Source organism: Cygnus olor, chromosome 12 (assembly GCF_009769625.2).
Source record: "Cygnus olor isolate bCygOlo1 chromosome 12, bCygOlo1.pri.v2, whole genome shotgun sequence".
Lineage (NCBI taxonomy): Eukaryota > Metazoa > Chordata > Aves > Anseriformes > Anatidae > Cygnus > Cygnus olor.
This window is the reverse complement of record NC_049180.1, coordinates 3,831,836-3,859,198: the sequence shown is the minus strand read 5'-3', so window position 1 is coordinate 3,859,198 and position 27,363 is coordinate 3,831,836. Positions and strand designations below refer to the sequence as shown.

General features: G+C 40.4%; 1 protein-coding gene across 2 annotated transcripts; it reads right to left on the bottom strand.

The window, feature by feature from the left end:
• Positions 1–12,048: 12,048 nt before the first annotated feature.
• HSBP1 (heat shock factor binding protein 1) lies at positions 12,049–14,234 on the bottom strand. Of its 2 annotated transcripts, none has more exons than XM_040571249.1 (4): positions 14,080–14,234; positions 13,537–13,603; positions 13,192–13,350; positions 12,049–12,293 (listed from the first exon to the last, which is right to left on the bottom strand). In XM_040571249.1, the coding sequence occupies exons 1-3, from the start codon at positions 14,122–14,124 to the stop codon at positions 13,232–13,234; spliced, it is 231 nt and encodes a 76-aa protein (XP_040427183.1). In that variant the 5' UTR covers positions 14,125–14,234; the 3' UTR covers positions 12,049–12,293; positions 13,192–13,231. The 2 variants fall into 2 exon arrangements, with proteins under 2 accessions (XP_040427183.1, XP_040427182.1); XM_040571248.1 differs by having other exon boundaries at positions 13,231–13,350.
• Between the last annotated feature and the right edge of the window lie 13,129 nt (positions 14,235–27,363).

Here is a 27,363-nt window from a genome sequence, read left to right as displayed (position 1 = left end):
TGGGACCAGAGTTATGGGTGAAACATCGCCTCTCTTGACTATGTAGTCTCTTATGAGAGTGGAACAGCACAGGCATAAAAGTACAACATAAATTTGACTTTCACTATAGTCCGAAATTGTGCTTATCCTGCATTTGTCAAGATGGGGTTTGAAATTCAAGTGAATATAAGAAGAGAGAGTTTTCATCCATAAGTGAGATAATGTGATCTGTGGCTTTCACCTCTGGATTCCCTGCCTCACCATCCCTAGAGACATGGGTTTTTAATATCCTGAACTGTCACCTGAGCTGGAGGAGGACACCAATAATGCAGCCATCCACCCCGTCTCGTGCACGGTGCCAGCTTGCAGGAACAAAAAGATTTATTTCTTCACACCTAGTGTATGTTCATTCTGATTCTACCTTACTGAAGTGAGTTGTTTCTGATTTTTGCTGTGGTAATAAAAGAGAATAGGATTTTTGCAGAGAAGCACAAATGCTACAGATTCTTGTTTTGCCTGAAAAGAAGTTCGAGCCTTCTACATCTTTTTTTTTTTTTTTTTTAGGGGAAAGTAGGTCAGAAATGCCATTTCCTATTTGGTCACCAACACAATCTCCTGCTAAAATTCTGACCCATTTCTGTTTTTCAGACACAGGACTTACAATAAGTAAAATAACTTCAGATTCTTGTATTGCTTGTGTTTAGTTTTGCAATACCTTCCTATCCCTATTGTATATTGTATCCCTATAATGCTCTATATGTATGCCCATGTGGTTTTATCAGTAGTTGATATGCAGCCTATGTGCTGGGTAGAAATACTGCAGTCAGCAGTGACTGAGGACTGGAAGTCAAGGATACTATTCTGTCCAGTTTCAACTGTATGGGGAATTTGGTTGTAGTCTGACCCCACACTGCAATAAGAGGTCACGATCCCAAAGGCGCTGGTATCGGAATATGTCAATATGTCATTTTTTAGCTGAAGTCAGAAAATAACTGTCCTTAGCAAAGAAAGATCTGAAGAAAAGGAGACTGGCTGTGAAAAATCGAAGGGCCATGTCCCCTCTTGCTTAATTATATAACTTGGAGAGTTCCTCCCCTGAACTTAAGCAAAATATCTTTATTGTCTGAGGTGTTTCTCCATCCCCAGTGGATTACCCAAGTGTTATACTTACACACATAGAAATCTTCCAACACCAGCTGGAATACAATTCACTGCTGGATTGGGAACTGGCACTGAAATGACCAAGGAGTTCAGGACAGGAAATGAATGATGCCATTATGCCCAATTTCAACTGCACAGCAATTTTGGGAGGCAGAATGTCAATACCCAATCTACAACCAGGTCATTGGGTTATCAAGCCTGGAGTTGAAAAGCACCCCGGATCCTGCCATCTGTTAAGGCCTATCAGTGGCACTTAGTGCCACGGTACCTGAGCATCTAATGACTACAAGGAGTAAGGATCTCAGCTGTACTTCTCATCCAGAACCTGATTCTTCCCTTAACGCTACTCTGAAGCATTGCTTCATTACAGAGGGTAGAGTGCCATCTACTGAATCAGGCTGACAGTGTTTTTTCGTAACTTCCACAAAAATGTGAAATGATCTCGTACCTTTATCGATTTATCCTAGTGCTCTCTGCTGACTATTCATTTAAGACAGCCCTCTCTGCTCCTTCAGTTCAGTCCTACCGTATGTTCTGCCTGGAGCTGAGCACTCTAACGATAAATAATGGACAGTAATTTAGCATCAGTGGTGTGTTAGAGTCACACTAGCAATTCTGAAATCACATTATTCCAACCACTTTGCTGTATGGTTTTGTGTCATTTTGAAGACTATTTGACATATTTCATAGAAAAATATCTTTATCCAAATCACATATATTTCAGTTTTTAGGATCTTTTGCAGTTGCATAGCTCTTGAACTCTGAGCTGTTTGTGAATGATTATTCCAGATCCCACTTATTTGAAAGCTTCCTAGTTACAGTGATAAAGAGTTACAGAACATGGCTGCTCTGAGAGATGAAGGGAATGCAGGATCCCTTCGGTGGCCAGGAGTCCTGCAATACATGGAGATTGATTCTTAACTCAAACGTTGAGGGTTTTCTGGTTTTCTAAATTCTAATGAACTAAATTATACTGTTCTGGTTGTTTTTAAAGGCTATATACACCTGTTAGCTAAAAGGGAAGATGAATGAGATTTGCTCCTTCATGTAACCTGGAAGGTTTGCTATCCCACGGGCCCTAGGTTTGACAGTTGTAAATGCTTTAGTGTTTCTTCACTCCTTCCCTTCAGGCAGCAAATCTGTTCTTGCTCTTTAGAACAGAAAAAAATCAAGGAATTGTTCTTGCTGTCATCATGAGGCTCTGACTCCAGTGTGACAACTGCAGGCTTGTGGCTGTCATTTGGAGGTTGCTGAACTATTTCACTAAAGGCAGTAGAGACAAAGAAGTGTGGCTCCGAACCTTACCAAAATTCAGGATCCTAAGTTGGGTCTGGCCTGTGCACGCACTCACTGATGTGATGTCTTCAGAAGCTGTTTAGTTCCAACAGCTATACCTGAAAACTGATAAAATCAAAGAAATAGTTGAAGTACAAGACATGTATTTTCCGTGCAAGCCAGCTTTCCTGGACTCAATAATAATTTCACACTGAGGCAAAACTCTTGAGCTGTAATAAGCTACTGTGATCAAAATGTAGCACCAGGCCTAAGGTGTCTGCTCAGAAAAAAGGATATTTCTGTCACTGAACCTACAAAAGTATTTCCTCTATCTGGTAGCAAGACTTCTGCCACCCAGGTGACGATTCAGCTCTATGCATGGGAAAAAGTTAAAAAATCTAACTAACTAGGTAATATTGCCGTAAGACTTGCATTTCACTAACAGTCATTGTAACAAGTAAGGCTGATGTTTAAGCAACAATAGTTATCCTAGTAAAGATTAGAAGATCTTTAGTCATGGATTCATATTCCTTAGTTAAATTTATATAGTGACATCTGTGCAATAATTCTGAAGAATTATATGGTGTATATTTATCCTATGATAAAGCAAAACCTGTAGGACCTCCTCCAGAAAGGTCCAAAGGGTCTAGTGGGAGTGCTCCAGAACCACAAAACCTCACTGAAGTTTCTATCACTAAGCGTCTGCAGGAATGGTTAGACTAAATCTGTCAGACTTCATAGCATCATTAAGCCTTGGAGCAGGCTGAGAGATTAACTAGCTTCTCAATGTTCATTTTAGCTTTTTCTATGATTCTGAAATCAGAATCGTAGAAATCAGAGATAGGAAAACTGTGATGTTTTGTGATGGGGGTCAGGTGCTCCAATTTCTGTTTAGCAGAAGTGGTTTTCAAGTAGACTGGCATTGTGGGGCATTTAGTCTTTCCACACATTTCCAGTAATTGTGTATTTATGCTCTGTTATGAGTGCATGTGTTTGTTCATCACCTTGGAGTTGGAGATGCTGCCCACAGTACCCCGAGGTGAAGCATACATCTTCTGTGTCCTTGCAGTGAGGGCATGTGCTCTCAACCCTTTATCCTTCTGAGAGCTGAAACTCCCTGTTTACCTCCAAATAACAATTTTTTCTACTTAGACCTAGTTAATACATGCTAACCTTAGTGTAAACAGTTTTTTCATAGAAAAATTCCCTCAGGAAAACTTCATTTGATTTTTGAGGAGTTGCTTAGCTGTAATCATGCAGAATTCTCTGGGTTTCAAGCCGTGTGCCTCCTGCAGAGGTGTTCTGCCTGCTAATGATAGGAACTCAAGCTGTTCATTTTGTTTAGGCAAGGGTGCTTGAAGGACAGCTTGCTACTTTCACCATTCCTTCCTATCTTATACAAGAAAAATTGCAGAACTTTTGCAGAGTAAGTGTCATAGTCCCTCTGCTTAGTAAACCTGCCTCTGAAAATATATGGGTGTTGCTATCAAGAATGAGCCACTTGTTTCTGTCTTTTCTAAGAGGCTGCTGTAGGAAGAGATTTCCATCCTTTTCTGATACAAGCTGTAAAATGTTGAGAAAAAGTGACTGATACCAAAGTGAAAGCTTTCTGTCCTCAGAATGAAGATTTACTACAGAAACACTAGGCAGACACTGTAGAACGGATTTGTAGTACACAGTGCAAATGACTGTTCACTTAGTTCCAGGCAAAGCTGTCTCCTCCAAATTATCTGCTCCTTTTTAAGGGAATCAGACTTATTTTAGCAGGCTGCAATAGCAGCCCATTTGCAGACATGGAAGAAGTTACTGCAATCTTTGCTGTTCAGAGCATTTCACTACACTTCTGCCTTCTCCAAGGCATCCTTGTAAATCCCCATTCCAGTGCAAGTCCCTCTTTTCCCTGAAGTGACAACTGCCCTGTGGGAAACTGGCACTGGGTCATAGCCACGTGCTCATCTGAAGGGGAAAGGACTTGCATCTCCACCAGATGTTTTTTGAGACAGCTCTACACTACCCTGCCTCCCTGTGCTGTTCAAGCAGCCATCTGCAATACTCCTTTCCTGGAGGAATTCAAGGAGGATGTGAGCAGTTGCCCCTCTGTGCCTTCCTCAGGGAGCACAAGAATGTGTTATCATTCTTCTAGACAAGTCCTTAGTTTGAAACGCTTGGGAATGTGTATTCCAATAGTGGGCTGTGTATATATGCAATGTGTCTCGAACAACAAAAGGTAATGAATCACTTTTCAGGCTGTATGCACGCAATTAATAAAGCGTTAGTAATACAGGGGATGGTAGCCCCTGTGTTAACGCTGCCTGCCGGCTAAACTCCTCTAAATGTCTGCTCAATTTTCCCTGATATCTTTGCCAGTGCTCAGAATACAAAATAATGTGTTCTGTGAGGGTGGCTCTGTCTCCTCATTAATCCGGTGTGTTGTACCCTCTAGCAGTGGGTGAATGGAGCTTTGGACTGTGTTAGAGGCTCCAAAACACATGGCTTGTTTTAGCTTGATCCAACCCCCTCATATCATCTCATTGCAGGGTTGCGCACGGTGAAACAAAGCACAGGAAATAGAAGAAAGTTTGCAGAAACTGGAGGTGCGAGTAATGCCATGAGGAAAATGAGAAAATAGCTTTTGGCACCTTCAGACTGAGCTATCTGGGTCCTAACGTTTCTGTAGCATGTTGCGTGGTGGCTGCCTGCTCTCCCTGCCCTGCGATAGAGGCCCCTGGGCTGTGGAACAGCTCATGTTGATGAGATGTGGTCGATGACTGAGGATTTTAGCATTCATTGCAGGTGTGACTGCACTTATATCCTCCCTGTAGAGCTCCTCATTCACCTGTTACTGATGCTGATTAATCATTCTTTCCAGGCATGGAAAGAAAAAAACATGGGGTTCAGGGGAGAAAATCTACAGCAGAAGCTAGCAAGGTGAGTACGTTTGGGTATTAAACGTGGCTGAGAGAGATTTTGAATTCTATTCGTGACTTTTCCCTAAGTATTTGTTCTGCCCTATCAGCTAATACAGCAATGGTGCATATATTAACATCCTGAAATTGAAACAGAGATCAAGGGTATCGGGTATAAATTGGTTTTACAGCATAACGTTAAATAATCAAACCATACTGAAGCAGCCTCTGTGACAAAACGACTTACATTTTTGGTGCTGCTTTTTAAATGTGATTATGCATTTTAATTGTTTAACTTCAGTCTATGGAGTAGTTTCAAAGATGTTTTAAAATAGCTTACAGCACGAAAAGCCTCCTGATCTTTAAATACACCTCGGGTTCAATAAATTTGTTTTTAATTTTGCATGATGTGTGAAACAAATTTTGTTCAGTGCTTGTGGGGGGGTGGAGCAGGGTTTCATAAAACACTCTGGGACAAGGAGGCTACACAAGCATAAAGGCGGTAGAAATTTACATTCTGCTTGTTGTCTTGTATCACTGGAAGAACACAAAGCCCCTGTAAATATCACAGTGTTTGGACGGGCGGTACACTTCTGCTTTTCTAAGCCTTAGAAGGAGCAGCACTGCGGTATAACGGGGCTCCAAATAAAGATGCAAAGGTGGCTGGTTTGTCTTGCTCCTCTCCTTCAGCCATTCATCTCATTGTTATCTCCATGAAGTGGAACCCTATCCGTGATTCTGGGTAGCCCAACCAAGTGTAGAACCAATGACAAACCTCAGCGAATTTGTTCCAGCAGTATCTAGATCCCCTTCCATGACTGTGAGGCAGGAGCAGGTTAATTTGGAGAGACATCTTGCAAGCATGATAATGCGTGAAAACCGAGATTTAATTCTGCACTTTGTTTTTACTCCTGACTATTCAGAGAGCAGAAAGTCATAATTTATAGTGCCAATTGTCAGCATTTTTAACCAAATCATTGCTTAAAACACTGGAAAGATGATAGGAAAAAATAAATGGCAGATGGTGTCATTCTGTTAAATGCTGTTTACTGTTGTCTGTTGTTTTAGAAGTGCTCAAAGTGGAATTTAAACAGGACCTTTATCATGCGAGCGACAGACCTCTTCTTCAAGGGTTTCAATTTAGTACATTTCTTGTTGACGAGTGACACTAATAATTGAGGTCATCGGTCACCTTGAATCCCAAACAAAGTCTTTGGTGAGGATGTGGTGGGGGAAGGCCTTGAGCACATACGGGATCTCTATGAGGTAATCAAAACTTCATGGTCATATTCACCTCCACAGTTCCCAGTGGTAAATTCTTAAATTGCTGTCTTGATTTTTATTTTAAAATGGTTCTGACCTTAAAGAAAAAGATCAGTGTGAAGAATTTGTAAAGAAATAAATCTAAGTGCTTGTAAAACCAGTTTATAAAAGTACACCAGTCGTCTCCTCCACTGCCACCCTACATCGCTGAAAGAATTGAAGACCTCTTGCTTAAGGATTGTGTGCTGGTTCTGAATACATTTTTTGTTCAAACATTGAGTTTAAAAGGTGAGAATTGGGGCTGTTTATGAAGAAGAGCACAACTTTGTGCCTCCTCACACAACAGAGTAACGCTAATAATTTGGAAAAAGGACTTGCAAAGAATTTCCAGAGCACTGAGGCCTGGTTAATTGTCTTTTAAGATGCACCCAGTTCTCAGTTGCATGGTACACTTGTCAAATTTATTAAAATGACACATCTATTTGTAACCCTCTGATAAGAACCTGATTAAATTTTTTGCCTGACTCGCTGGAGATCCCAGTGATGTCCCTTCTAATAAATGTCGATTGCATTTGTCATTAATTTTAACATTTGCAGTCCCATTAATTTTTAAGAAGGTGTGGTCTATTTATAATGGTTTTTGTGTGTTTGCGTGTTAACAGCAGGCAAGCTGGCTTCACTGAATAAAGTGTAAGGTTTTCTTTTTATTTTTTCTCTTATATCACATTAACATTCACTGAGAATCCTCAGTTACTGGAATGAGGCATGTTTATAAAAGATAATAACATGACTGAGGTCTGTACTTGGGTATCTTCGCATGAGTTTAGACAGGCAAGCACTCAGGTTGTTTTATCTTTGGTGACCAGTCATTTTCATAAAAAACTTACTGCTGTGTAGAGACAGGAATGTACATTCTCCTACCAGATCTGGTGATGGGCCTTGAAGGTTGTCTTCCTGGTATTTCACAAGTGAACCAAATCCTTGCAGAATCAATCTGTTTGCAAAGATTAATGACATTTGCATTTCTGGGCCTTAGATATTTATCTACTGCAGTGTTCTTTATTTACTTATTTTACTGCTTTCTAACTTTAAAGTATACTTTTAAAATTTAATATATTTTGAAGAGAGGATTTGGCTGAAGTTCATCCCCTTACAGTCTAAGTGAATTGGGCGCCTGTTGTACGATACAGAACCTCTCCTGTTCCATAGCAGCTGGTGAACTAAACAAATTCCTGCTCTGCTGTGGAGCAGCCCCTGGGGAAGCAAGCAGACACTGCCTGGGTATTGCCTCTGGGATGTGTCGTACATCAGAGCTCAGCCTCACTTCAGCACACATGCTCTTCTCAAGTTGGGTCTTAAACACATAGACAGTAGCAGATAGCCTTGGGTCTTAAAGCGTGCGTCCTGTTCCTCTGTTATCAGTTGCTCCAGTGTTCCCAAACAACACAATGTCTGTCGTGGATAACAATTAACTGTATAGCTTCCCATTCTCCAGTTGCTATTTCAAATAGAATTTAATTTCTTGAATGAGGATTGTATATGCTACAGCTTTGTAAACTGAAGATTTTTTATATACTTTCTGTTAATATATGTACATTTTCCAAAGAGACAATACCTATTTGATCACTTATCCCAGAGCTTATATGAAGTAAAGTTTTTAATCCCATGCTTTATTTTCATAATGACCTAATTTCATTAACTCTACATCAGAGTCAGAAAAAAAAAAAAAATATATATATATATATATATATATATATTCAGCAAGCACCAGGTCTTTCAAAACATGCTAAGACTTAAAGCTCAGGAAGGGCTTTTTATATCCCATTAACTTCTTAATTGTAAACAAAGCCTCAATACCTTGTGTAATAACCACATTTCAAAACAGCATGTGGCTCATTAAAGTCCTAACATCTGAACTTGTATATTAAAGGTAACCAAATAATTAATCTGAGTAGCGTTCCTTCTATTAGTGAGGCTGTAGTGTGCCCACTAGAAGGCACTATCTGCTAGAGAGTTATAATATTGAGGAAAAGAGTACAGTGAAGAAAGAGTTTCATATAAATAATTCCATGTGAATACCTCCAGAACTGTTGACAGGTGCAATTTTAGAGAGAGGACGGACAGTGTATCTAGCCTTGTTTACAGCTATTTCACAGCAAAACCATAATGAATCAAAATTATTTGTTTTTCGAGGTTACAGTGTCAAACGTGTTTACAGTATGAAGGAATGCATTACTTGAGTTTTCAAGGTTGGAGGAAGAACCAGTGAGCAGCCTCAGCACTCCCCCAGGAAGACAGGAGGGTGAGGTCTCTTTCTTACCCATTTCCCCAGTAATCTTGGGCAAATCAATTTCCCATGTATCATTCCTTCTGAGGAAAGGAACCAACAGAACTTTATTGGGAATGTTGAGATGATAATTCTAGAGGGGGGTTAATGTGTATTTGTGCAACCGTTCCTTGTCTCCCTTGCCAAGAGATTGCAAGAAATGCAAGAAGAAATTGTATTAATTCCTCATGAGATCCATCCCCAAACTGGCGGTAGCATGGGCAATGGTACTTACCATGAAAGTAAGTTTTTAAGAGGGAACCTCCCTGTGTTCAACTCAGGGAAAGGAAAGGAGGGCTTTGAAACTACCTCTTGCAGACAGCGACTGTCATAGTTTACGGTCTCTCTATAACCAGCTTCATTCACTGCATGTGCCCCATGGTATTGATTAGTTAAAGAGCTATCTCTGTGCAGTCTTATTTACTGTACACTGTCTTCAGGACAGAGATTAAATGAAAAATCCTCTTAAGGACTCCATGATTCTGTGTCACTTAACAGTGGGTCTAAGTGTTTCAAAACAGGGATTTGTTTTGAATCTCTGTAAATGAGAGCATCGCTCCTGTTGTAATGATGAAAGGTGAGGCAGAAGTTTCAGACCTATTTCTGTTGCCAAGCGTAAATCACTTACAACAGCATGCACAACTTTGTGCATATGAAACAGCTTCTTTGGTCTTCAGTTTGTTTCTGAGTTCTCGGGTCTTAAACAGTCAGAAAATGATACCGATGTTAATGATTGGGTATGAAAAGTTTGGTCAAAGACTTGCGTGGTGTCACTCATCATTCTTGTCATAGAAAAAGACTGATTCTATTTGCTGTTCTTAATATGGATCTTTTGTGAGAATGCCTCTATACTCAGTAGTTACCTGGAAACTGTGTCGTTTTCCTCAGTAACAGCTGAAATCGAACTCTGAATTCCATGCTGAAGAAAAGTGGGGGTTGAAGAGGGTGTTGATAATGAAAATTTGGAGAAGTAACAAGTGGTAAGAGCAGGGACAATAAAAGAGCCTGAGAAACTTGGGCAGAAGTATGGTTACGGGGATTCTGTCTTCTCCATGCTGTGCCATTCTTTTTCCCCATAAATACAGAACCCATAATCTCTGCTTGCTCTGTAATTCTGTACCTCATGCTCATTTTTGAAAAATAGATTCACTATCCACTTACTTGCTGCTTAGCCTACTAAGGAAAGGAAAGAATAAAGAAAACGGCAAGTTCAAGAGAATGTTTTCCATCCGTTTCACTGCCTCCTAGCTGGCACCTATCAAAGCAGAAACCCTCTCCCCTCTTGTAGGCAGGCAGGAGGCAGAAATGACCCAATACCCATATTCACTTACAAAGGCAGAGCAGACAATTTTGCTGCCATAGCATGGGTCTGCTGTGTCTCTGAACTTGAGCAAGTTTGTGCGCAATTGCACTAGGTTTGAATTACAAATCTGAAAATGTATCGTCCACCATACCTGCGTCTGAAGGAAATCAGAGTAGAGCGTATATAATCAGTAAATGTTTGTGAAAATAAACTGTAAGTATGTCAATAATAAAACACAACTGTGTGTTACCTTTTCTGCTGTCATCATAGTATCTTAACAGAAGTGCTTATATAGACTCAAGCATAGAGATAAAAAGCTAAAAAAATGCAAGCCCCGGTCTCAAATGACAGTCCTAAACAGAACACAGCATTACAGAGCTTGGTTTAAATTAATATAAGGAACAGCTTTCTTCATATGTATTCTGGTTTCCGCTGGGATAATTGCAGATGACTTTGGTCTATACTGTAACTACCCTGCACAATGCAGATCTGATGAGGCATGAATTGCGCTTAGCCTTTTACTGTACAGAATACATTTATATTCTAGCCTGTATTTTATAGACAGAGGTCATGCTAAAGTCTTTCCATAACTTAAAACTAAATACAATCTCAGATAAAATTATATACTTACACTAGATTTCACTTTAATATATATGACCTGACTATTTGTTAACACATAATAATTTATTAGATTTTTTTTAAATGACATTACAAATAGCCTAAGGCTGGTATTACAAGGTATATCGATACATTTTCTATGCTCACAAAATTGCCCTATTATTATCAGCTTTTATTACAATTTCCTCTCAGTTTTGAAAAATGACCTGTCATATTGCCTTCATAATACACAGGTACTAATTTGGTGGCACTCAAAGAGCAGTCTTAAGTGTGGTCCACATGTAACTGCTGACTGCCACTAGTGCTTTCCTGAATTTGTATTTCAAGCTGGAGTAGGATTGCAATGATTGTCAGTAATATGCGACATTGGTCATTTTTCTTCACACCAGTGACATATTACAGATTGTTCTAAAAACGCTTATAATTACCAAAATACTTTAATGTAATCCGTTAAACTTCAGGCCCATAAACGTGGATATGATTATAAAAGCAAACACTTTTCTAAACTAAGTATTTTGAAGAGTTCCAGCTCTGTTATTCAAAGAGTAGCAAGGCTTTACAATTCCGACTGGATTCTCTTTTTGTTACTCAGCATCATTGCCTTGTTTAGCAAACTGTTTTGTACAACAAACCAGTGATTTAAACTGAAAGAACACACACTCCCACAATCCCATCCCTATTCTGTCAAGTATCAATATTTTAATCATAATTGCTGTTCAAAGGTGACGCCAAGTGACACATGGTCAGTTACAAAGTAGAGGTTTACAGTGTTAAAAAAACTTGAATCCCATACTGAGATGTTTTACAGTAATTCTTCGTCTGTTTAAATATACCACATTTGAACGGCAGTCATTGCTTCACTGTGTACAGATGTCTCTAATGCTTAACCTGTATTTCTGTTCTATGTTCTAGGAACACACATGTAAGGTAATATGATGAACACGAGATACGATTTTGATATTCAGTGTCTTACATTTCCAAAAATCACCTTACTACATTTATGAGGAAAACACAATACACAGTCATCTGCTAGTCGAGACTGGTGCTCGGAGCTAAGATTGATGCCAAGTTTCAAACTTGTGCTTCACTCCACGAAGTTACATAGAAGTTAAGATTTCCATTTAATCGAAGTCACTAGATGTTTAGCTATCAAAAATGAAATGTCTAGAAAAAGTATTAAAAAAAGTAACAACAAAAAAAATACACCCAGTAGTTGAGATCCATAAGATCTGTGTTTTAATAACTAATTGATCCTCATAACAAGAATTCAGAGTGAAATTACAGTACACAAATCAAAATATAAACTAACCTACTCCTACCTATACAATATACATTAGGAATGCAAGCTCTGTAACAATATAAAAATGCTTTTACACACAGTAGTTGCAAAAAGCTGTTCGGTAATTCCAAGGGCTTGTAGAAAAAAAAAGTCTTCCAGCATTCATCTTAAGTTATTGGCAACCTGTTGGGGAAAAATAATAAAGTATTACTGAGTAGAATTTAAAAAACATACTGATCAGAAATTTTCATTTTGGGGGTTCAGGCTAAGAAAATCGACACTGGGGGCAATGAAGCCCATAATAATTTCTATTTTTGTCAAAGTACACAAAAATACATCCCTTAACAAGCAAAAAATATACCCGTTTCAAATATACGTGCCTATTACACAAGCTGCGTAGTGCTCTAGAACTGACCTCAGAATTTCAGGCATGAGGCTGAGACGTCTTATTTAGCTACCTTAAAAAAAGAAAGTGTTAATCTAACATCCTATGTGTGTTCATTTACCAGCTCCTTTCCATGGACTGCAAAAATCAAGTTCTGTACAAACTGAAATGAAATCTTAGCACTCATATATTGCAATTAGGCTCCAACACACAGCCCTTGTTTATGCTGGAATACTTTGGCATTCCTGCATTGCCCCTTCTTTCTGAAATACCTTTAGCAACAGTTGTAAATGTTGCATGTGGTGACCACTTGAATTTCTTTGCCTGTTTTTGTACTACATTGTTAATCGCTGCTTGCCAAATAGATGAAACATCTACTTCTCTAGTGTTTTTGTGCAGGAACTTCCCCTCTCTTCTCCTTTCCAAGCACCAAAGATGGTCATTATTTCAGCTCTTACCAAGACTATCAGAGTGCGTGAACGACAGAGGATGAATACAGCTATTGCAGTTCCTCAAAACTAACTATGCATGAAGAAAACATCCTTGGTGAAGAGACTAACAGGTTCCTGCTGAAGGGAGCTTCCTGCACATTCTCTTATTGTAACATACAGCGCTGCTCTGCAGGGATTTCAGACTACCTCACAAATCAAAGGAAAATTTATTTTTAGTCTTTTAAAGTCGGTAATTTCAAGCGACCTGAGGATTTGTTTCAAGGCTACCAAGCGGTTGTCTCACTTTAACTCTTGTTAGTAGCAGGGGTCTTGTTCTCGCCTTCCAGTTCTTCGACTCCGGCTTGTGTCATGAGGTCTGCTATATTTTTCTCCAGGTCATCTATGCGACAGCTCATGTCATCAAGTTCACTGCTGTTAAGGAATATGACCACAATCTAGTAGTGTTGTCAGGTTGTTGGTTTTGATTATGGCTTTGCTCAAACTCTTATGACCACTTTAAATGTATCTTACAAATCCCACCGGAAATATACATAAAAAATACTTCTACAGTGGTAGTGTATAGTAGCTATCGGACTTGTGAAAAGGATATTTCGTCCAATTATTTGGTCAGACATGGTTTGAAATTTGTCCTGCATTTGCTGAAGCAACGTCTGCACCTAGTAAAAAGCAAAAAAAAAAAAAAAAAAAAAAAAAAAAACAGTAAGAAACCTGTTTTGTTTCTATTAAAGAGGCTGTCACAGCATTACCCTTATATTACCAGAATGCGTAACAAGCTGACTTTTTCCATTGCTGAGCTCAAACTTTGCAGTATAATCCCGTATTTAGGTATCGCGTTATACAAACACGTACACACACACGAGAATCGACACTCGGCCACCAATTTCAAGACAGGGCACACCACGACCACCCCACAGCAGCCGTCCCCAGCTCCCCACACTCATCCCGCAGCCACCCCCTCCCGGTTATCAGCCCATCAGCCTCTCCCTCCCCTCGCTGCCCCCCGCTCCGACCGGGGCTGCCCCTCAGGGTGCGGGGCCAATAACCGGCGGGCCCAGAGCCGGGCCGGGCAGGCCCCAGCAGCCCCTCGGGGTAACGCGGCCGCGCCACGGTGCCGGCCGGTGCCCGGGCGCACCACGGCGGTGAGGTCCTGCACGCTCTTGGGGTCGGGCTCGGCCATGCTGGGCTCGGGGCGGCTCGGCGGGCGCTCGGCTCCACAGCGGCACCACAGCGGCACCGCTTCCGGGCCGCGCCCCGCCGCTTCCTCCGCGGGCGCGTCTCGCGGGAAGAGGAGGGCCCGGGGTGCTGTGGGAAGTGTAGTCCGAGCCGCCTGAGGGGGCGGTCGGGGAGCAGGCGGGAACAGCCCGCTGGTGGCCGGTGACGGCCCCTGCCCTGCCCTCCTGCTGGTGCAGCGGGGAGAATCGTGGTGTCATAGCAATCACAGAGTCACAAATCATGGTGTCATAGCGTCACAGAGTCAATGTTGGAGAAGAACTTCAAGGTCACAAAGTCCACCAAACACCACAAGCCCACGTCCCTAAGCACCACCATGGCTCTTAAATAGTTCCAGGAACTCCACCACATCCCCTGGCAACCCGTTCCACTGCCTAACCAGCCTTTCTGTGAAGAAATTCTCCCTGACATCCAAGCCAAGCCTCCCATCGCGCAATTTGAGGCCATTTCATCACTTCTGCTGTCACTTGTCACCGTTAAGAAGAGATCGACACCCTCTTCACTTCAGCCTCCTGTCAGGCAGTTGTAGGGAACGATGAGGTCTCCTCAGCCTCCTCTTCTCCAGACTGCCCCAGCTCCCCGAGCCACTCCCCATAAGTCTCATCTTCCAGTCTCTTCTCCAGCTTCGTTGTGCTTTACTGAACGTGTTCCAGCAACTGCACATCCTTGTCAGGAGGGACCTGAAGCTCAAGGTCCGAGTACAGAGGGATGATCACTTCCCTTGTCCTGCTGGCTACGCTATTTCTGATACATGCCAGGATGCCACCGGCCTTCCTGGCTGCCTGGGCATACCACCGGCTGACATTCAGCCGGCTGTAGGCCAGCACCCTCATGTCCGTTCCTGCCAGGAAACTTTCCATCCACTCTTTCCCAAGCCCATACCACTGCTACCAACGTCCCCCGGGAGGCCGTGGGAACCCCCTCATGCCTCATGGGCCACCGCCCCTCAGGATGCAGGCAGTCTCCCCACTTCTGCCCCTCAGAGTCTGGCTGCCCCTTGTCACCCTCTGCTGTCTTCACGGTAACTGTTGGCCCCCGCCAGCAGTGGGGTGTGAAAAGTAAGGAGTGAGGGGGTTTATGCTTACTAGTATATGTTAACGCTCGCTTTTCACTGAGTACGAGGCAGTCTTGTCAAAAAGTAGCACCTGGCACAACTGCATGGGAAGGGGTGGCATTAAAACATCTTTATTTTCAAGAGCATTAAGCTTAAACATAATCTTATGCTTAGAATAAAAGCTTTCTTCATACTGAGATTTAGTAGTTTTGCTGATGCTCTTAAAAAATAACTTTGCAGGTTGGGGAGATTTCAAGTGCATTTTTCTAGCCTCAGAAACAATGCTGTCTGAAGCGGCCTTCACCCTTTTCAGCTTTTAATTTAGAAGGGAATGAGCAGTTAAGCCTGGATAGCAGGCAGCTGCAGGTAATCTGGATTCAGAAAGGGGCTGGCCGTAGGAATGGCAGCCTTACGGATTAGCGGTGGAAGTCGGGGCTGTTCCGTACACGGATTGATGATTAAAGGGAGTACATTACTGCGGCATATTGTCTTCATGAAATAAAGTACAAATAACAAAGTTGCATGCATTAGATTAAATTCATGTCTGCCACAGATTAGTGATATGGTTCTTAAGATACTGTAAAGCTTCAGAGAGTGGATTTTCGCAGTGGGAATGGTTGCAGGATAAGCATTTCCTAAGTGCTTATTTATAGGCTTTTTAGACCAAAGCTACTCGTCTGTAGTTCTCATTCGTGAAATGACTTAGTGTTTATGCAGCTCACTTATTGTGTACTAAGATCTAAACAAACTGAAGTCAACAAAAACATTGAAGGTGCATTTGTAAATGAAGAACATTTCCCATTAGCAGCAGATGATTGTCAAATGTCTCATTTCTAGAGAAAGCTGATATGCCGACACGCTCTGCCTGATCCCATAACTAGTAACAAATGGGAGATGCAGGGCGTTTGCATTATTAATGTGCCTTTTGGAACATTGCAGTAGTAATATAAAACAAACAAACAACAATTTAGTGCCAGTTTGGGGAAATTTTGTTGACTGTTTAAAAGTAAATATAGTTTCTAGTTCTGAGAAACACTAAGAAATTAACTCTCATTTATTTGTTTGATTTGTTCGTGGAACAGTGGTTGTTTTTATGACTGTTATTTGCATCACATAAACTACCATTTCTAAAAGGTCGTCATGTCTGGTCTCTAAGTGCACACTTAAGCGGAGGTTTCTCAGCTGCCCTGGGTGCTGATGTGAGTCACACGGCAACCGTGATGCCTACAGGGTCAGGCTGTGGCTGTTCTGCAGCTGCTGCAGACTCCCAGAGGACGTGGGACAGCAGTGTCTGGCTGGGGGCTGTCTCTTTCCCTGCATGATTTAAGTCTAGGATAGAACAACCACGACCTGCCCACTGACAGGCTCTCTTGCATGTGCACCATGTGTTACTTGAACAGGCAGGAAAGCTGTGGCTTTCCGCAGCAACTTCAGCAGGTGGAAACACAGCAGGCAGGGGCACACACAGCAGGAAAGATCTGACTTGTATGCTTGTGCCTTCTCGTGCTGAGCTGAGGGTGATCTTTGTTCTATTATGTGGTCTCCTGGTAAAGCTGAATTGCTGTGTCCTGTTATCTTCTTAGTCCGATCAGACTAGCAAAATGATTCCTCAGGCCGTTAAGATTTTTATAGGTGTTGAATAGCTGCCCATTTGTTCTTATATAACTTTAGAGATTTTCTTTTTTCATGGCAGGATAAAACATTTTCATTATTCACTTTCTTCTTAGCAGGGCACAGTTAAACAGTGCCTAACTTAAAAATTGGAGGGGTTTGTCTCCTTCTGAAGACTGGACACAGAGAAAATGCTATGCAAGGTGGACTGGTAGGATTAATGATCCTTTCACAGTAATGTTCAGAGATTACTAAAATGAGTGGAGATGTAGAAGGCTGGATACTCTTGCTAGCTTCTTACTGGCAAAGTCTTAATTTAAAGTGTACAGAGAAGGAGGATCTTTAGAATTTAAAAAGGGCATGATATGTTCCTTAAAATCAAGGGGAATTTACAAAGATGGATTTAAAAACAGTTAATGAAACTGCTATAAAATGCAGGGGAATGTAATTCCAATGGAGAGTGATTGGACCATGCAGCACTAAGTCACTGTCAGGCTGTGTACAAAAGCAGGCACGTTTTCAGTTTTCCAGAGAACTCAAAATGAACTTTGCCTTTGTGGAAACATGACAGATTTCTGGTGCTGGTGTCTTTAGATCTGATTCTGTTCCTGTTTATTTTGGTGATGTAGGATTAGGGCTTAATATTATTTTCATCAAGTAACCACTTAAAATAAAAAGGCTGCTAATTAAACAGCTTATTTTTTTGTGCCAGTTAATGTCAAAATCACCTTAAGCAGTTAATCCTGCAGAATTAATTGTATATTTGCTGTTATGGGGGATTGGAAGGCATCTAATGAAATGAAAGGGTAGTTGTTAAAAAGCAGCATAAAATTTCCCAGAGGCAATTTTTGCAAAGACAGTTATCTTTGTAAAAGACCCTGCTCTTACTGAAAACACTGGTGTGGATTCTGCAGTGACCTCAAAGAGCTGTGGTCCTATATTTACATCTCTTTTAAATTGCAGCTCTTCCAGAGGACCATTTCCCTGGTAGAATTCTGGTGCGTTAGCTCAGCGTTAACAGTTTAGAAATGATGATGTTATTTTGTCTGTGTATTCTGAGAGGCAGTGAGTAGCAACTACACGTCAATTGTTTGGACTATCAGATCTTACTTGGGCTCCCTGAAGACTTTCGGATAATTGTGGTAGTTCTGAGTATTATTTGTGCAGTGGCTGTGCACTCAAACTGCTGCAACCGTTCTTGCCTGCCCCCTCATTTGACTGTGCTGAGTTGATGGATCTTAAGGTACTCAGCATGTAAAATCACAAAAACACTTTGTATTTGAGCCAAAGACTTACGATGAAATCTTGAGAATCAAATTTTAATACCTCAGTTGCAGCCTGAGTTGCTCACGGCATAAATTCTTGAGAAATTATAAAAATATAACAAACAGAATTCCTTTATTACTTCCAGAGGAAAAACTCTCCTTAGAGGCTGTCAAATATACATGAGGTCAGAACATATTAAACAAAGAACTATACTTAGAAAACAACCGTGAAGGGAAAAGTAAATATTCAACATCATGACTCATGTGAATATTTAACTGGATAAAGCATAAAGTATGGAAATCACAAAACCAGGTCAAAAATAAATGTAAAAACAATTCATAGCAAAACAGAAATGATTCACAGTGCTTTTTTTCATATTATTCCTCAGCAACTAAAACAAATATCTTTAGTATGCGTAGTTCTTGCACAAAGTTAACTCCTGTTAAGAAATGAAATCACTTTGGCTCTTTAAAATCACCTTACCTTCTGGTAATTTGTCCGGTATCTTGCTTTTTCAGTCTTTGATCAGCTTGCTGTTACCTGCCATCAGAATTGATGAATGAACTTTGTGGATGCTCAGTACCTTGAAAGCAAAATATTAATGTATAGATATTGAAACTTTCATTATAGTGATGTGGAGTGTGGACCATGCACCAAACTGAAATATTTTCTTAAATACATTGACATTTATGACCTGCAGTGTCTGAAGACCTTCCTTTTTAGAAACATGAAGTCCATTTTCACCTTCAATTATAAGCATTCCAGAGGGCATCTCATTAAGGTTCCTGTAAAAAGCAAGCATGCCACAGATATGAGGAACAGAATAATTGTGTTCTGCTAATTAACTGTAAGCAGTTGGTTTCTCAATCAAGTAATTAGTAGGGGTGTTGGCTTTAAGTTTCTCTGGCAAAAGGAAATCTGCAGCACAGAAAGAGAGGAGCTCTTAATAGAGATTCAATTTCTTCTCTGGGAAGTGGTGCTGGTGAAAAGTTTTTTACCTTGGTGGGTCTGGCTGAGCAGAGCAGAGGCTGTTTTGTAGATTGTAGTGCAGGGCGAGGAGTTAGCTTTTTATCAAAGAGATACACTTGTGCTTCAAGAGACATTTCAGTGCTTTATCCACAAACTCGAGTGTGGACGTCAAACTCACATCTGATCCACTTCAATGGAAGCTCATTGCGTTTGAAGATGCAGCCAAAGTGTTTTCACTTGACTTTGAGCATGCACTACTCACACTCCCAAGTTAAGCAAGTGATAGTCAGTTGTGAATAATGTATTTAGATTTGCAGTAGTTTGGCTGAGCTAGAGGAACTGGAATTACACTTGGGCAGCAGGCTAGTTTACTTGCAGCTTTAAATTGAAATTATAACAAGTAGAACAACTGGATACTGTTTTGGCAGCCTTCACATTCAAAGCCTAATTATCAAGCCAGGAGATTATTTGAAGGTTCATGAGGGTATAGTGTAATTAAGTTGTTTTGTGGTTTAACTCAAAGACAAACAAGCCCACATCTTTACAGTTTTAACCTGTTAATTAGCCCTGTCTACTTCTTTGCCAAAAGAAAATGTGGACTAAGAGCCTGATCCTGCAAGTTGCTGATTATCCACAGCCTTCGCATGGAATTGCAGGTGCCGAGCACCTCAGGACATCGCAGGATTAAACCATTTGTTCTGCAGGGCTAGGTCAGTGTCATACTGAAGAAGGCAAAAACATAGCCTGCAAAACTAGTCATTTCCTTAGGGAAGACACTGCAGACTATGGATATGCCAGATGCTAATTAAATATTGGCTAGTTTCTGGTTTAAATACTGAAAGCGCTCACAAAGAGCTTTGGGCTACAAATGAACAAATAACATATAAACTCATAACTTGGATGAGTAAAAAATAAATGTAATACAAGGTTATAACAGCAACCTCAATGAAGGACACAAGTCACGTTGATTTGTTCTTTGCAAAAAGTTTGCATGAGTTATGGGAAGAGAAGTGCGATGGGGTTACAGACTCCAGCTGTGGAGAGATTTCCATCAAATGATTGTTGAGGCTTGGATAATATAAAGTACATCCAAACAATGACTGTAACTGCACAGTAAGATCTTGTTTCACTTTTCCTGAAAAATCCTTATCATCAATTATTATCATTAATTCTAGTGTACTAACACTAGTGTTAGAGAGCATTTTCTGAGTAACATCAATGCTGTTATTCTCATGTCTTCTAACTACATTCATTATATTTGTCATTCTATTAAAAGAGCTTCTCTATTGTAATGATTTACATTTTTGTCTGAATTACAGCTATTATCACTTTTTAATACATCTCCACGTACAGCTTGTTTGCTGAACTCCTAATTTTTCCCCCAATGATCATATAATGAATTATTTCTCAGTTTTATTTTTTATGCACAATAATGAAACGTTCCTTTATTTTATTTCTTGCCTTCTTATGAATGAGCAGTTAAGTTTAGGTGTGTGCTGCCTTTTTAATGTTAACTTTCTATCCGGAATTAGCTGAAAAGCAGTAAATGTGTTCAATTTGGGCTCTTCTATGAGAAATTAAGGTAAAAATGCATACTTTTTAAAGATATGTTTAAAAGAAAGGTAACACACATCTCCACAAAGAATGCTATTAAGTATTGAAATTCCTTTATGGGCCTATCCACTCCTCAGAACTAAACATTAATCCTGAGCAAATGCCTGGCACTAAAGTCATTGTTTCTTAGCTTATTTCTGACAGTGTGTTTTATGTCCAATATTAACTTCATTGTTTGGTAGGGGCATAAGCTGTTGTGCTTCAAGTTGTCTTGCAGACATCTTAACTAATTATAAACTCTAGTATCTCCTCTTTAAATTTGATGTTCAGTCCTGGTGTAGGATGATGTAAAAATTTTCAAGGTCATCTCAGCTCAAATGCTCTTACTTTTCGTAGAAAAATGTTCAGAAATACGAAAGGCATGTTTCTTACTTATTCATTCTGGTGCTTGTATGTCAGCTGTAGCTGAGCAGAATATTTAGGGTGACATAATTGTTAAAAAAAAAAAAAAAAAAGAAAGAAAAAGGAATTTTGAATGGAGGCGGAAGAGATTTCTGTGAACATTTCTTAAAGAATTCATTGGCATTTCTATTTCTTTGAACAAACAAAGCTGGATGTATTGAACTATAGCAAATATTTCATGTGTGGAGGAGAATAGGTAACTGTTTCCAGTGTCTGCTCTGCCAAGATATTTTAGCCCTCTGTTATTGAATTGAATTGAAAGAACTTTGGCAAATCAGTTGCAAATTTACAACTACATATCCTAGACAGCCAATTTTTTCCTTCGTTGAAATTAGAAATGTTTCCTTCCAGTTTTAACTCTGTAAAGCCATGAGAAAGGTGTCATTAGTAAATGGACTGAAGTGGCACCTGGAAAACAGATGGACGACTGTGGAAGGCAGCGGGGAAGCCAGATGAGGAAAGGGGCCAGTGAGATGGTTCCTCAGCCACTCTGAGTAATGCGGTAATTATAAAGGCTTTGCACAATGTGTAGATCTGTAACACCGGGTATCTTGGAGCAGTGATAGCTGATTCCTGCTGTGAATGAATCTAGTGATAAATTCCTGCTGATTCCAGGGTGATCAGAATTAGGTCAATACCGAACTCTTTTGCAAAATCTACCCACTAAGAAATTAATAAAACCGGCTTTTGTTTGTTTAGGGTAATGAGAGGAATGTGAAGGTTTTCTAACTGCAACATCCAGGCAATAGAGAGGTCTACATTTAGTTTCCCAAATTACTCATTAAAATCCCTTCATTTCCTGCCCAAACTGCACCGTTACACACTGTCCTTTAGATGTTAGGAACTTTATAAGTGATAGCTACAGTTCCGTAGTGTTCCTTTGTAATTGTTCATGTGCTAGAAGAAGAGTTTCCGAGTGTGGACAGTAAAAAAAGAACTCCTCCATTTCTTCATTTTCCTAATTTTGGGCCATGTTGTTGCAATTCGGCATGGTGCATAAGCAATAAATACTATTCTGTGCCTCCACGCTGGCCAGCTGGTTCCCCAGATTTAGTACAGAGCTGTTTTACAGCCTGTTTGCTTGGCATACAGCAGTTCCCTGCTAAATTATTCACTTTATTTTGTGGCCAAGAGACTGGATGTTTGTGACATGTCAAATGAAATTCAGTCTCTCCATCTGATATAAACAAATTCTCAAGACTTGTGTCTTTCAGGAACAGAGCTTTCGATAATGTCTTCATCTTCTCCTGAACAGTCCTCAGCACTCCAAAGGAAGGCATTGGTAAAGCGAAGGCAAGATCCTCATCATGTAATGGTAGTGCACTCCCTAACCCTAGGCCGATTTAGATCAGGTTGGGGTGAGGATGAGTGGGGCACTCTCTGTACCTAGACATCAGAAAAGGAAAAGGCAGTTTGCTCATGAGAATCTGCACCAGAAAACACCGCAATGAAAGGGGTCCTTCCAATAACCCTACTTAGGGCCTCACATGGATCCATTTCAACAGATAGTGGGGCAGAAAGATGCAATGCATGTGTGGACATAAGCAACAATTTTAAAGTAAAATCTGTCTTGTTTGGGGGCAGTCTCATAGGTTTGGGGGTCTGACTTTGGATTTTATAGTCTTCAGGGTGCTTGCTGTAGAACTAACCACATTGCTTGTCTTAGTCTGGGAGACATTTCATTTTTCAGCCCTAGAGTTGAGGGGTAAGGAATGGGGTGGGGTGTAAATGGCAGGTGTATTCCTATTGCCTGCACCAGAGGAAGGGAAGATTGTGTGTTTAAAAAATTGCAAAATAGTGCTGTAAAATTAAAACCATGAGATTTAGATTTGCTCAAGTTGTAAATGGGGCATAGAAGCCACATATGTATCATTTGTTCTACTACCCAACAAAAACTGATAGCACAAAGGAGATTTGATTTTTTTTCTTCCACAACTGAGAAGAAAAAAAAAAAAAAAAAGAAGTTGTTTCAGCCCCTTCATTTCCTCAAGAAAAGCTTCAACTATCTTCAGTAGAAAATACAGAAAAATTGTATCACAGACTGGCTAGAAATGCCATTAGTGAAACGCAGATACTTCTTCAAGCACGTCAAAACTGTCAATACCAGGTGCTTCAAAGGAAAAAGAAAAAAAAAAAACTGCTTTGATTATAGGAAGACTGTGGCAGAGAAAATTCTTTCACAAGCTGTATTATCCAGTCAAAGAAGAAAGATAAACCATGATTAATAAAATGCATGCAGATTTGTGTGGATCAGACCTTGGATTATTCTGAGAAGTAATTTTACAGAAAGTCTTTGGTGTTGTTTCTGTGGATAACTAAGGAATTGTCCTGGGAGAGCAGAAAACTTCTAACTTCCAAACCATCTCAAAACTCAGAGCAACTTCTTGCAGAGGATAAGATGACATTTCCCAGAGCATTGGGTAGTGAAGCTCGGCGAAAACAAAATACAAAGCGTGCTTGGACTGCCTAAACAGTTGTGTTTTAGTTAAAAGTACTTGGTATACCAGTTTGAGGGCTGTTCCAGCAGGTACAAGAGACTGTTACCTGCACACCAATCCTGCTTTTTGGCCTGTTTTTAATGCATCGCACGGCAGTTTTAGTTGTCGTTACTGATAGTCACCTGTCAGGTGGGACTGATCTGCTGGGATTTGCTTTCACTTTTTACATTCCTGTCTTTGTGTCTGTTATCACTGTGTCCTTCAACATCTGCGTGTCACCCCACCTTGTGTCACACACGTATGCATTATACTCCTATAAATGCCTGGATTCTCTTGCCATCCTTTGGTCAGAGAATCTCATCTTAGTTTCTCAAGGTCCAACCAAGTTTTTTGAGGTTAACAAATTCACCTCAACTTCATGTGGTTTGCATTCAGCTAAATATTCTGGTCCTGACACAGGCTGAAACGGTGTCTCCTATTGGCATAGCATTCCTTGGATGTCTCTTTTTTGGGGCCCCTTTTCCTGAGCCTGAATGTGACACTCCACATCTTAGGTCAGAGGATGCAGGAGGGTTTGCAGGAAAGATTGCAGCTGGCAGATCTGTTCCCATTAAAGAAGCTCCTTCGAGAACAAGGGCTGGGCTGGAAGCATGCACCCCTTGTTGCCACGCAACAGTCAGACAGAACCCCAGGTACCAGACACAGCTCATCCATCACTTGGTGATTTTTCTGTGTCCTTTGCAAATGTGGCTTCCAGAACTGCACACAGTCTTCCAGTCTGTTTCAGCTGTGCTGTAAAATAACTTTATTACTCCTACTTATTAGTCCCCCACACTCGTATCTAATGATCTTGTTAGTCTTTTATGCTACCACACTCCATCAATTTGTATCTTAGTTTCAGATGATGACTGTTCTGTGTTTAGTCATTACAAAGCAACAAGGTATTCTGGTGTGAACTTAACTGCAGATGTTTCCTAACATTGGACACATGCCTTTTCTGGGATAAACAACTCTAAGAAATCAATGCAGTGAAAGTAATAAACATATGGCTGTGGAACAGAATGCCCACTGATCCAAATTCCTTCTTTTTCTGTTTCAAGTAAACATTTCCTATGGGAAGCTGTGTTCTTCGTGGTGGATTCAGTGTGTTTTTATATCTGTGATACAGCGCTAGGAATGTGTTAGAGGGCTATTTCCTTGCCAGATACGAAGACTAGGTTTTACCATCTGCTTGATGTCTTTTTTCCCCTTATGTAGGTAATACGAGTGGCTAATATTGAAGAGAACTAGTTCTTTCTTTATGTTGATAAAAATTGTATAAAGATGTTATGAGCATTTGATAAATGAGATTTACGCTCGTCTGCAAGTGAGAGAACGTATCTGCTCTTGGGGCTCAAAACACTCCCTGGTTTTAGACTGCATCGATAGAATATGATTATTTTCAGTCTACTACTGAAACAATTCCTAGATACATTTCCTTTGATGTTCAATAGAAAGTGCTTATTTATACAGCGAGATGCATAACAATATGCAACATCAAACTATAAAGTTGTATACAGGACTATTGTTATAATTTTGTGTTTGTCTAACTGCAAAAAAATGTAAATCCTATGCCTAGAAGGAGGTTATTGAAAGGATCATGTAGTCATAGCCCATTTGGATGAAACAACCAGCAAGTTTAAGAAGAAATGAAATTAAACTTTAGCAGCACCCTAACTACATGACAATAAAATTCGACTCTTATAATTCTGGTTACATTTATCTTAGAAACTCACTTTTATGGTATCTTAAGCTATAAAAGAAATTCATTAGCAACATAAGGAACACAATGAGGGCATCTTTCATTTCCCTGCTCTAAAGCTACATGGGCTGAAAAACGCCAAACTATTTATTGTTTCAAAAATTGTATGTGCATGCATGACTGCCAAGGGAAGAGTTAAGGTTATGTACCATAAGTTTCCTTCTTGAAGAGGTCAAAATGTGTAATTTGGGCAGGGTCAGTAACACATAGTCTTATAAAAGATGGAAATTGTGAGAGGGAATCACATTTTGAAAGTAAATTAAAACTGGAAAATGATCTTAGAAACAAAGTGATATGTACTTGTGAATCAGTACTTTTCAAGGTGTTAGTTGTGCACATTGTGATTTCATTATTCAATCTGCCGTGATATAAACCTCATCGCAAGCTAGCTGTTGTTTTCCTGCACTTTCCATAATCAAAGCCTGCTGAAATTAAACTGGTGCAGAGTTAATCATGCATGCTGACTGTTTTAGTTATCGCTTCTTTTCAGATCTGTACCAGTAGTGTCTAGGGAACACAAACAGTAGTAGACCAAGAGCACCTGCAGTTATTATTGCAAATTAGTAAATTGACCTTGTCAGAAAAAAATGGAGCAAAAGTTTCCCTGTTAATTTTCTCAAATGCTTTTTAAATTTGTACATATACTTATAGTGTGGAGTTAGGCAAGGAAAAAGAAAAGGCAAGCACAGAAAAGATGCACTTAAGACAGTAAATGATGGGTTATATTCTGTTACCAATTTGGGAACTGCATTTTTACTAGTACTAGATCTGAGGACCATCAGAATAATTAGGTGCCAGTGTTTTATGGTAATTAAAATAGACTTATGTCGTCGTGACAGTTTGCAAATGAGGGTTTTTTGGTGGCAAAGAACTTGAGGTGTATTGTTGTTTGAACTGGTTGATCTTGGGGTAGAGCAGTTTCCTTTATTTGCCTCTGGCTTGCAGAATGCAACACAAGTTTGCAATTAGCATCTGCAGGTAACACCTGTCCTGTGGGAAACAAACTTCCACTGCTGTGGGCCTCAACCAGCAGAGCTAAATGTAAGGGGACAAAAGCTTCACAGCAAAAAGTGTCACCAGATTGTGCTTCTGACCTGCTGTTCAGCTTCTGTTCTGCTTACAGAGCTACATATGGAGGGACTGCTGTTGTGCAGGAGAGCTTGCAAGGTACTCTGCTGATAAACTATGAAATCAAATGACTGATAATGTCCTGGGTATGTTTGGGAATGCCAAAGGTTCAAAGGTTCTTCAGAATCTTTCCATCAAAACAGATGGACTGATTATATATATATATATAATTAACTTTTCTTATAGGTGTAATCGCAATGACCTCTATGTTCTGGGGCATCAGGGCAATGGAATTCTGGCTGGGCGATGGAAAGGGCAAGAGTTGGTACATCTGGAAGGGAGAAAGAAGAAGAAGAGTGCTTCTTTCGTTCTTTAAATCAAAGCCCGTGGTAACCATGTGATTTCATCAGGAAATTACTCTGCTACAGTCAGGAGGAAATCTAGGGACATTCCTTCCCAGAAGGTCCTGTGCTTTTGAAGGATGAAGCAGTTGCTTCATTTCACAAAGGTTCTTGCATTTAACTTTCTGCTCTGCCTCCATTTCCTCATAGTAGCAAATGCTGAATTTCTGTCCCTGCCTTTCTGTCCTGCAGTTGCGCTGCCTCCTTGGCACGACTAGGAAAGGGTAAGATCACCGCAGCCCTGCCTGTAAGTTCTGTGGCAGAACCGAGGCAAGGAGCTGCCGTGGTGGATGTTGAAGCTGGTTTATGCTTGCAACAGGGTCCACTTCTTGGCAGAGATTTCTAGTGCTTTGTCAAACTGTCTGGCTGCATCAGTTAATTACTTGTTCCAAAGTCATATCAGAGTGTTTAAAGATCTCAATGAGTTTGTGAATTTGATTCTTTGACTAGTTTAGGGGAACTTGGTTGTGCTGGGGTAGCATGAGAAGAGTCTTGTAACGTACCTGCAGCACGCCTGCCTGCCAAAGAGGAGGATAATCAATCAGTCCGTTGCCACCACTAT